At 43.4% G+C, this 12,272-nt stretch overlaps 1 protein-coding gene across 1 annotated transcript in view; it reads right to left on the bottom strand.

Moving 5' to 3' along the window:
- The window catches only part of RAPGEFL1 (Rap guanine nucleotide exchange factor like 1), a 180,410-nt gene that overhangs the window by 13,256 nt on the left and 154,882 nt on the right, over nucleotides 1-12,272 (bottom strand). The window contains exons 10-13 of the mRNA XM_069237579.1: nucleotides 8,414-8,504; nucleotides 7,497-7,547; nucleotides 4,242-4,329; nucleotides 2,770-2,834 (exon numbers count right to left, since the gene is read on the bottom strand). Of these exons, the coding sequence (XP_069093680.1) occupies nucleotides 2,770-2,834; nucleotides 4,242-4,329; nucleotides 7,497-7,547; nucleotides 8,414-8,504 (295 nt within the window). The remainder of the gene's footprint in view (nucleotides 1-2,769; nucleotides 2,835-4,241; nucleotides 4,330-7,496; nucleotides 7,548-8,413; nucleotides 8,505-12,272) is intronic.

Raw genomic sequence — 12,272 nt, 5'->3', positions numbered from 1 at the left:
ATGTACACTGGCATCAGTGTGCATTTATTGTGCTGAGAAGTTCGATTCCAAACTTCCCAGTTTTCAGTGTAGCCATTATGGTGCTGTGGAGTACGTGCATGACAGACTCCCAGACCATATACTCTTATGGCTACCCTGCACTTACAATGTCTAAGGTTTGGCTTAGACACTGTAGGGACACAGTGCTCATGCACTGGTGCCCTCACCTATGGTATAGTGCACCCTGCCTTAGGGCTGTAAGGCCTGCTAGAGGGGTGACTTATCTATACTGCATAGGCAGTGTGAGGTTGGCATGGCACCCTGAGGGGAGTGCCATGTCGACTTACTCATTTTGTCCTCACCAGCACACACAAGCTGGCAAGCAGTGTGTCTGTGCTGAGTGAGGGGTCCCCAGGGTGGCATAAGATATGCTGCAGCCCTTAGAGACCTTCCCTGGCATCAGGGCCCTTGGTACCAGGGGTACCAGTTACAAGGGACTTACCTGAATGCCAGGGTGTGCCAATTGTGTAAACAAAAGTACAGGTTAGGGGAAGAACACTGGTGCTGGGGCCTGGTTAGCAGGCCTCAGCACACTTTCAAATCAAAACATAGCATCAGCAAAGGCAAAAAGTCAGGGGATAACCATGCCAAGGAGGCATTTCCTTACAGTCGGCTAACTGGTTCTGAATGCCTGGGATGTACTGTGCTATTAGGCGAATGTGATTTCGAATTGGCCAATGACAATTTTTTTGTGCTAAGAGACACAGTTGTGACGAGTGTGTCCCTCCTTGTTTGTTGAGATAATACATTGTTGTCATGTTGTCGGTTTTGACAAGAATGTGTTTGTGGGCTGTTAGTGGTTGAAATGCTTTTAATGCTAGAAACAGTGCCAACAGTTCTAAATGATTTATGTGGAGTTGTTTTTGTTGGTTGTCCCATTGTCCCTGTATGCTGTGCTTGTTGAGGTGTGCTCCCCACCCCATCATGCAAGCATCTGCTGTGATCACATATTGAGGCACTGGGTCCTGGAATGGCCGCCCTTGGTTTAAATTTATAGGGTTCTACCATTGAAGCGAGAAGTGTGTCTGGCGGTCTAACAACACTAGATCTTGGAGTTGACCCTGTGCTTGTGTCCATTGTTTTGCTAGGCACTGTTGTAAGGGCCGCATGTGTAATCTTGTGTTTGGGACAATGGCTATGCATGAAGACATCATGCCTAGAAGTTTCATTACAAACCTTACTGGGTAGTGTTGATTTGGCTGTATGCTTGATGTTATATTTTGGAACGCTTGGACCCTTTGAGGACTTGGAGTGGCAATCGCTTTTGTGTGTTGAGTGTTGCTCCCAAGTATTGTTGTATTTGGGATGGCTGCAGATGTGATATCTGGTAATTTATAGAAAACCCTAGTTTGTGTAGAGTTTCTATAACGTATTGCGTGTGAAGAAGACACTGTTGTTGAGTGTTGGTTTTTATTAGCCAGTCGTCTAAGTATGGGAATACGTGCATGTGCTGTCTCCTTATGTGAGCAGCTACTACTGCAAGGCATTTTGTGAATACCCTTGGGGCTGTTATCCTGAACGGTAACACCTTGAATTGATAGTGTACACCGTGTATTACAAACCTTAGGTATTTCAGGCCTGCAGTTTGGTCACCTTCTTTCGATGGGTTAAGCCATAGCCTGCTGGCGGTGGCGTCCCCTTGGCCTTAACGATCTTTGTATGAGTTTTGGACGGGGCAGTTTTACTCACTGTTTTCTGCATCGTCGTGGTTTGCTCACTTTGGGAATCGTCAGAGTCCGTCCCCTGGATGGAAATTCTTTCCTCCTCCTCAGCGTCAAATTGTTCTCTCGGTGTCGGCGCAATTTGTAGTCTTCTTGCTCGTCGATCACGAAGGGTCTTTTTTGATCGAAACGCTCGACAGGCCTCACAAGTATCCTCCCTGTGTTCAGGTGATTAACACAGATTACAGACCCGGTGCTGGTTTGTATAAGGATACTTCGAATGACACTTAGGACAGAAGCGGAAGGGGGTCCGGTCCATTATCTGGGACGACGGGTGTGGCCGAGCAGACCAGGCCTCAGTGAAGAACGGAAGCCCCGAAGGGCCGCCGGAGCGCTCTTGATGTTGGTGCTGATACACTAACACTAACCCGGTACCGAATGATAACAATACCGTCAAATTTTCGATAATTAAGCTAACTTTCCCGATTCGAAATACGGAGCGAAGAGGAACACGTCCGAACCTGATGGCGGAAAGAAAACAATCTAAGATGGAGTCAACACCCATGCGCAATGGAGCCGAAAGGGAAGAGTCACTCGGTCCTGTGACTCGAAAAGACTTCTTCGAAGAAAAACAACTTGTAACACTCCGAGCCCAACACTAGATGGCAGGAACAGTGCACAGCATGTGTATCTGCAGCTACACATGCCATCGAACATATATATATATATATTCCCCACTGTGCGTTAACCTTCTACAAGGCGTTCATACCAGGGGCCATTATGTGTCTGCTGATGTTGACCAACACCAGATTGTACTTGAATTTGAAGATGCATGTCCAAGATTGCCCAAATCAAGGACACACCAGGAAACCTATTCCTAGAATACATCTGCGCCAAAAGACCAATCCCAGCATGCACATTTAAGAAAGTGTAAATCCATTAACCAAGAGATCAATCCCAGCATTCACCTAGAAGGACAGCTGTTGCCGCATTTTAGGCCCTGGTGTTGGTACTGCATATCTACATGAATACACTATTGAGAAGTAGCATAAAGCAGTAAGAGACTCACCATCTTCTCAACGTTGACCAGCCCATCAAGGAATGTCTTGCTGCTCTCGTTTATGAACGTCAGGTCTGAAGATGGGGACATCCAGGGAGAAGAAAGAATAAACATTTAGGAAATATGAACACTCCTCCTTTCTGTAGCAAACAGAGCATACAGGTCTTGCAAAACTGTCAATTTCAATCAAACTTGACCTGATACATTGTCTACAGTGCAAATGCATTGGCCCATCATCAAGGGTGACACACTGTGAACATTTAGGGACCTCGCAGTACATATACACACCCACTACTGATTTAAAAAAGGTTTTGTAGGCCCCTGATTCTTATTCTGCAGGGACTGACTCAGCCAAGCAGTTGGCAGATGTTGAGGAAATAGGAACCACTGTGTGTTGGATGATACATTCAACTGTCATTTACAGCTTTACCAAGATGTAAAACCGATAGCACCTATAGCGCTTAGATGTTGTTAGTTCCTATATCTTGCAAATGCCTATAAAAATCATTAGATCCCTGGAGCAGGATGACGGTGACGGCACTGCAAGAAAAAGATGTATACATTTTGATAATCTGCTGGAATGGATGTGTTTTTGTTTGGACTCGAGCCACTTTCTGCAACCCATATTGCAATGGTACTGCGTTCAGGCTTTTACAACAAGATATGTTGAAGGTTTTAACTCCTATCCATGTTATGTTGTTTTTTGGAACTGTTATTGACTTTCTGTGGGTATAAAATAGAGTATGCTAAGACTGACATTTACATATATTGACAATCAAATCATAGGGGCATCGTCAGGCTGTATTTTGTGAACACGAGCTTCTATTTTTGCCTTAAGTTTTGATGGCTCCTGGCAAAGATCAGTTTTCGGCAAGAGAGGTGAGGTCCCAGACCCATTTTAGACCTGTGCCTCTATTCTCAATCATACTTTGTCGACTGTCCACAGGTACTTGGGAAGCCTTGTGGGAGCACCAATGTAGGGAGCAATGGCGCTATTTTAGAGCCGATTATGAGTCACTAACAGTACATCATAGGGTTTCGGAAAGAAAGGATGGAATATTTCCGAAGGGTCAGATAAAATTGTCCCCCTGAGCAGCTACCTTGGCAGTGATTCTCAACGAGAGGCAGCTCAGGGCTTCGACCTCAGTACCAAATCTTCACAGTCAAGCATAATTTGTCAAAAGGGCAAACATATGGCAAAACCTTATTCAAGTAGCTGTATTTCATAAGGATGTTAGGTTTTCAGATTACCTATACACCTGGAACGCACCGGCCTGCACCACGCATGGGAGTCAGCCTTAGCTTAAGGTTTCATTAATGCTGAGCTATTCCTATGGCAGTAAATGATGGTCAAACCTCTTTGGAAGAAGTGGCTAGTGATGGAGAAGTACGCTGCCTGGACGCGCCTACCTCTAACGAGGAGTAGGGGTCGACTGACCTACAATAATAAAAGTGCTAGGATGGAGTCAGTCCCCACTCACCTTTCAGAATCAGTGGCACGAAGGGGATTACAGGAGGCCTCATCCTGGATATCACGTCTCTGTACGTCTTGTGGTTTCTGCAAGGGTCCTGAGGAAGTAAGAGATGCAACAACATCATTGGTGACGTAGACAAGAGAGCCCTGCCAGTGCACAGAGCAAGTGTATCACCCTTCGCAACACTCGGCGCTGTACATGGGCCCAGTGGGGACAGTACCTGAACTCCACTGTGCTCGTACCCAGGATCTAACCGCCACGGTACCCGGGGCGTACTAGGCGCAGCACGCCTGGACCTTCCAGATGGAATTCACTCACTTTGGTGAATATTCGGATAACTGCCTACTACTCAGATCCCTGGGCCTGAGTCACTGTGCACAGAGGCAGAGTCGTTCCTCACAGTAACTGAGCCACTCCCCCAATAGGCTGACCCGCGCAGTGCTCAAGGTACCCTGCAACGTACTAGAAAAGCTCCACAGAGAACCCATACTACTCTACACAAAGCGAAGGCTCTTGGGCAAGGATGCATAGCACACTGATCACTCTGCAGAAACGTAAAAACTGTACAAGTTTAAAGCTGTGCACCAAAGCCCAGCCACCCCCAGCCTACAACAGTTATATGCACGCAAAGGCGCTGGAGAGTGGCTGATCTATTGCAAACTGGCTCCTATTTGGGGCAATTTACAGAGCTTGAAATTGGGGGGGGGGGGGAGGGGAGGGTTTAATTTGCAGGTAGAGAACCACAGCCTCTATATAGCTCATTATCAAAGTGGCAGAAAAAAGTCACAAAGAAGTTAGCGGAGATATGATCGTTGAGCCATAAATACATAATCGGACAAACTGATTTGAGATTTTTCACAATCGAGCAAACTGAATGTGAAGCTGAGCAGCTCCCCAGCCTTCTTACTGTCAGATCATGCATTACAGGAATCCCATTACACAACTACGTTCCATCCTGGAGCTGCACTAGTGCAAGGACAGTTTCACAGCCAGGTCAGGAGGTCTTCTACAGTGTGTGCAGGAGTGAAGCTTTTACTGATCGCAAACATCAGTGTTTATTGGTATAGCGCTCTTTAGCTTCTTTTCATGCCTGTGAAGTGCCCAAATTGAACTTGAGAGATTGGTGGATCAGGAGAATATGTAGGATTGCAACGTTTATGCTACCATGACGAAGCCTTGCTTCCTCTGATATATTCTGGTAGGGAGTTCCACAACGCGGGGCCTAGTGCTTAGAAGCTCTTCTTTCTGAAGCGTGGAGATGAGCAGGACATCTTTAGAGGTTAAGAGACAAGGGCTCTACCGATGGATTGGCAAATGCTTCAAAACCCAACAGTTTGCATGCACAAGGGTGGAACAAAATCCATATTCATTTATGTTGGATTTAGTCACAGAAATAAAATGTCTCAATATTTGTGGTGGTATATTAGTTTCTTTTTGCTTGTTTTATTCATCTGATACATGTTCAGAAGGCCCCAAAAAAGGGCATTAAGAATAACTCCAGTGATAAAATCATCTACATTGGGTTACCGCTAGGGGAAAAATTACCTCCAGTGGTAAATGAACTACAACTGTTAATCAAATTACAGGTAAAATACTACCGAAAACTGACAGATTTTACTGCCACAAATATGCTGCGCTTTGGGGTGAATAAGTAAAACCCTTAATGAGCTTCTGCAGTGTTAAGCTTTGAGCAGATGCAGTCGCTAAACACAGTAGCAATAATGCAGGAGTAAATTATCCTGATTGAAATGGATCTGGTCATGGTCCGAAAATTACATTTTATTTTGTGACTGGCAGTATTTGTATTTCCCTGCAGTAATGTTTGCTACATTAGTTTTGTTTAAACTACAAAGGTGTTCCATTGGGTGTACATCCCACTGAGTGGTGGTAATTACCTCTGGCAGTATTTACATCAGTGGTACTTCCATGCTGTCCCCTGCACTGTACAGATGGACTCCCATCTAGCAGTAATCCTGGGAAATGATTATTGTTGGCGGGCTGTAATTTACCACTGGCACTAATTTATATGAAATAAGGGAAATGAGGTTACCATGACCCTTTTTAGAGGGTGTATTAGGTGAAATACCAGAGCAATGTACCATGTAGTAAAATTCTAAAGTGAGAGTTAAGCACTACATGGTTGGACTCAGCACTGCCCCATTGTAGTAGTTGGAATAGTCACTACTTACTGTTGCACTCAGATCTTTATGCCAGGATAACCTCTAATGCAATGATCAAATTGTGTTTCCACAGGTCTGAATCAAAAGTGAAATTTAACACAACACCTACATTGAAAGTATACCTCACCAGACAAATAGCTTTAGTTTTTCACAAATTAAACACTTTGTGGGCAGAGAAGCTGACAGGTGGATTTAAGATGCTCTCAGGAGTCTATAAGTCTCTATCACAACAATATACTCTCTTGGACGTTTGCTTCCATCTTCAAATTTCATCTAGGGGACACTGTAAGATTTCCTCTCCCTTTCATTCCTTATTTTTTTGCTCTTCTTTTTTCATCAATGGATTCTTTATGGTGTTTTGAAATAAATAACTTTGCCTCTTTTAAGGTCACATTTGTAAAAGGAGGAGCTGTAATCAATCGTACACCGAGGGGTAGAACTCACATTGTTTTGATTTGCCTCTATTTATGTACTTTAAATATGAATGAAGAGTAAGCTATTTACCGAAAGGGTACTTGTAGGGAACTATATATTCTTTTTACAGTTTGGAAATGTTTAGATTGTGTTTTATCACAGAAATGTTAATTATCGGTAATTAGTATTTTATGTGTTTCATATCGTCCTTTAGCATTGTACATTCTGTGTTACATGTATGGTTTTTCTAAGATAATGATTTTATGGACGTGTGCTCAAAGTACACTTTATTTTGAACTGAACAACAATGTGAATTTCAGAAACGAAAATGTTCAAATTGAGAGTGAGGGGCCGAGGAACAAGAGAATGGCCACCCATCAGAGGCGTGCGATGCATGCTCAAGTTATTATCTAAAACTCCGCACGGGTGGTTCTCTTCATTTCTGCAATAAAGTTTCTTGCAGGTCATCAAATGCTGCAGAGAACAGAAGGGCCCCGAGGTAGCCAGATGCAACTATCATTGGAGCTATAAAACAATACATTTATTAACTATTACATTAATAAACCGTATCGCAAACAATAATAACAGAAACAATAAAATAATAAAGGAAAGAAAACACACACATACACACACACTTCTGGAGAAATTTCATCTTTATACAACTCACCGTAAAGTTCTCAAACTTCCGAAACAGGTTCTTAAATTTTCCAGGTATTTTCTTTAAAAAAAAATCAACAAAAAAAAAATCAATGAAATTATATTATAACTGAAATGAAAAGCTAAATTAGAATTGGATGAGATGAAGTATGAAGAATGCAAGTGTGATAACATCACACATTCCAAGTTTCCTGGGGATGCAGGGGTCACATGGACCATTAATCTATGCGTTTTAAGTCAGTATGAGGGGAGGAGTGTAATGAGTTATGAGGGATGGTAGCGGGGAATGGTGTGTGAGAGGCATCGGAATAAAGATGAAAGAGCAAGGAACTGTAGGAAGAAAAGATTGTCTTCGTGGAGGCTACAGGAGAGGCGCAAGACAGAAAGATGAACTCAGAGACAAATGAGGGGGGAAGGAGGCACCATGATGGAGAATGAAGCATGTGGGATGTAGGGAAAAGTGGGTCTTGGTGAAAGTGTGTTGAGAGTGTAGCATATAGTAGAGGGGGGAGTTACACAAGGGCAAATAAGTAGGACAGGGTTAGGACTAGTGCAGTACTTCTATATAATGACATCATTAGAACTGAATGCTTTCCTAAAGGATCTCCTATTCCGTTGAGGCTTCCTACAGACAAAGCAATAGCCCCTGTGCCCCATCACTCACAATATACCACCCCCAAACCTTTTCTATCCCTGCAGACTTGCATCTATTCACCAGTCAAGTCAGCAGTCTGAGAAATAGGAATAGGAAGACCAGGATTCCCATTTTCTCCATTTTATTTGTTTGTACCCGCTCCCCAGGGCGCTTCTCCCTCTTGTAGAGTCCTCAGCGTTGGGTTCATGTTACGCAAGTCACAAAGATTCAAGGCCTCCAATGTGAAGATGAAATGCATCAAAACCCCAAAACACCCACACCGAACCACCTACCTCCCATGTGAGGCGCAGGCGGCTGACCGCAGCATTGTCAAGACCCATGACAACAGCGAAGAAGGACAGCATATCCTGGTTCTGCTTGCATCTGTAGGTAGTCAAAGCATCACAGGTAAGCACTATGCAAAAAGACAGAAACATGGAGTCTCTTTCTGTCCTTTTTGGTTTACATGAAACTACATAGAGTGTAAAGCACTGAAGCGGGGCGTGGAAGATGAAATGATACATTAACTTCACAATGCAACGGTGGCGTATTCTACCATTGGGAGGTAGTGGCACAAACAACACGATAATGTTTCACGACGAGATAATGTTTCACAAATTAAGAAACTTCTAACTAGATGCGTGTAACTTTCAGAAACATTTGGATTCAATTTTGCAATGTTCACTTTACATCACAATAGAGATAACACAAAAATAGTTTGGGGTTTGTTCCTCGAAAACCAGAGTTGTCCAATGTAGGTTCACGGATCCGACCCTCCATGTTTCACCTTGTTAATTCCGATACATTGATTAGAATAAGAATTTGGCTCGATTGAAAAATCGTGGAATATGTATTTTCCCATGCTACAATAACAATCTTACTAATACTAGCATTATTAATTAAAGACTAATTTGTGCCAGTGTGAAAAACTCTACAATTCTCACAACACGCGTGATAATTCTACAGTTCGCACAACACATGTGAGAATTCAACTTCCTGAAGGCCCTTCTTGGCTTAGCAATATTCAGGTTCTTGTCTGAAGTCTAAGATCCATTAATCGCTAGAGAACAGTTGCATGTCACATTGACAATGCGCTTTTAGGACATGGTTACTATTTATGGTTTTATGATTTTTGCTGACTGGAGTCAAAGTACTCTCTTGATATTACTGTACTAGATTTTTTTATTTAGAGGCGAATCATACTGGATGGCAAAGCTGGAGTACAGAATGGAACAGTCTGGTGATAGATTATATTACAAATGACAGGTTAGATCCAATAATTGACATGTATAGAGCAAAACGTGCATAATTATGTGTTTGCTGAAGGATATGGCTGTTTGTTTCTTTCTGCTGGGGTCTGTGGATGTCCATAGCACAGCTTCAGATGGTTGTTCTAATGTGACAAATCTTTACCCATTATGTAGGTTTAAGTTAATTTTACCTAGATGCTTGACACGCACATTGACAAGAGCATATAGACATGTCAACACAGGCTGACTGTATGAACTGCTGAGGTGGCAAACACTTAGACATCTGTATGGCACAGAGCGTTTTTTTGCATGTATGGATGCCAATAGTTCCATCTAACGTATACTTTGGTTAGAGCTCATATGATGAAAATCACCCAAAAAACCTAAAAACAGTATACAATTGTGAATAATTTAAGGAACAATAAAGCCAATGGCTAGGTTACGTCTTCTGTTAATTAATGAGGTAGGTAAACAAATTATGGGTATAATAAGAAGTGTACAAATAATGAAGCACTTTTATTTAAATATAAAATACATCAGGAGGTAAGCCATGTGTATAGCATGAACAACCATGGGGCCCTAAAGGAAAACATTAGAGGCCCTATTAAGACAGGATCTATCCCTGCAAGTTTCAAAGAAAGTTTTAACAAAATGAAAATTGACGCATATTAACTAAAGGATTGGTCAACCCAAAGAAGCAAACTTGCATCTGAGGTTGACTCAAGTCAGCAGATTTTGAAAAAGAAAACCAAAATATCTATATCGATACCTGAAAATGAAAGGGGCATTCAGAACTGAAGCAATACATTAGAAACAATAGAACTTGATGGTCCCTTCTCTATTTCTTTTTGCGCATGGAAAGTTGAGTGTAGTTGAGCGGTGGCACCACGAAGCTTCTGGGCTGTTTTTTTGCATCACACAACGTTTTCTATGTCGGACACAAGTAGCTCATCCTGTACTATTTTTTTTATTTCTTGGCACTCATCTACCTGTAGTTTTGTTTTTCGCATTATGAATGCAAAACTGAAAAAACAGAACTTAAAGAGTAAACCGGGCTTTTTCACGCATACAGGCCATGGCACTACTTTGCAATGCATTTGCCACAACTGCTTTGGATTTCCTGGTCCTCTTTTTCATGGTGGACTTTGAGAAAGTACACCACCAGGGGAAGAGTTGTGAGCGAGGCCCAGGAGAGGGGAGGCAATGCAGTTGCGTGAATTGGAGACTGTGGCTAAAAACGGGGAACTGTGAAACACAAGGATGCTTTCTGAGGTCTATGTACATGTGGGTGGGTGGGTGGGTGGGTGTCAATGCTAGGGAGCTGCAAATGGGTCAAGTGCTAAAAACCACCTCCCCCTTCAGCCCTTTCTGCTATTAGTACCAGTGCACACAGATTCGCTCTGCTGGTCGTGCATTATTCTTTAATTCTCGAGATATGCCTCCCTGGCATTAAGAACTATAAGCTTGATTTCAGGCTTTCATTGCAATCCCCGGGATAAGCTTGATAGTTCTAAAAAAAAAACTCCGCCATCTGTGAGATCCTCGCTATAGCTGTTCTGCCCATGTCAACGGGGCTGACGTGATACTGAGGGCCCTCTGTAATTCTGCAGACAGAATGAGAGGGTGTGTTGCAAGTGGCCCCTGGGGCGATCCTATGTGGGTACTACTGGCCAAAGGTGAATCTTTTGCCTGCTCCACTAGTCTACACCTCTCCAGGCTATCAGGAGTCCCACCTGATTGCTCTATATAGTCTGCCCAGTGGCCCTGGAAGCCTAGTCCCATCTCCCCATCATCTCTCTCGTCTTCCCATCACTGGCAAGATCATGAGGCGTCCACACAGCAGAGGACAGCTATAGTTCTTAGCAGCTCTAGTGAACATACACAGAGAATGGGGATCGCACTTATCAGGGCAAATCCTGGGCAGCCTGGAGGACTTCATGAACCCTGATTTGGATGACACTGAACTCCAACGCTGGCCTCACCACAAGGAATTTATGGGCAAAGAAGGACGTCAGGGCTGTCAGCTCCAATTGCCCCCAAATGTCAGCAGGTCCCCTGGCATCCCCAGAATTATTGGGAACACTACACGAAATGTGAGGTAACTCCCTAAAGTAGCACAGACTTTAGCTGGATTGATGCGCTTGCTTGAATCCCTGAGAATTTGCAATCACTGCTGGCAATCAGCTTGGCGAGAGGAAAGGCTATAAAGAATCTTTCCTTTTAACACTGCTGACCTGTGCACGGCTGAGAAGTGGCCACTGCATTTCATGTTTTGGCCGCATGTAATACCTTGGAGCAGGAGATCCTGGGACCGTGCCTGCTGGATGTGGGCTGTGGAGGTTTTGGTTGATATAACTCAAAAGGAGATGCTGGGCCCATTCAGGTGTACTCCATGCAGCCTAGCCTTGGAGTGGGGGAGGTAGGCAGTTCTTACAATTTCTCACTTAACCCACTGTTGTTCAACAAATACACGAGTATCCTGGCCAAACTAAGTTCAAGTTTTGGATACCAATGTCTTCTGGTCTTACCTATGCTGACACCAGGTTTCAGCTAAGTATCAACTCTTCCAACCATTCACTGCTGCTCCTCCTAAGATCCTGACTCAGTGGTTGCAGAATGGATGCTCTTTAACTTTATGAACCTGAATGGCAACCGAAGATCTTATTTGTGAAAACAAAATTCGGGAATGAAAACCTTTAACCAGATTCTCTTGGTGCTTTCTCCAAACTCGTGCCAGAATTTCACAATCTTGAAATTTTGTCTGATGAAGACTTGTCTTTCCACATAAAGTAATGGGGTTTGGTGAGGTAGCGCCTGGGAAGTTCCACACACATGTTTTTTGCGCATGGGAATATAGCTTTTTTTCGGAAGACGTCATTCTCCCTTCATCAAGGTTCTACCG

The sequence above is a fragment of the Pleurodeles waltl genome, chromosome 6 (assembly GCF_031143425.1).
Source record: "Pleurodeles waltl isolate 20211129_DDA chromosome 6, aPleWal1.hap1.20221129, whole genome shotgun sequence".
Lineage (NCBI taxonomy): Eukaryota > Metazoa > Chordata > Amphibia > Caudata > Salamandridae > Pleurodeles > Pleurodeles waltl.
Note: the sequence above shows the minus strand (reverse complement) of the source record. Positions and strands in the feature narration are given on the sequence as shown.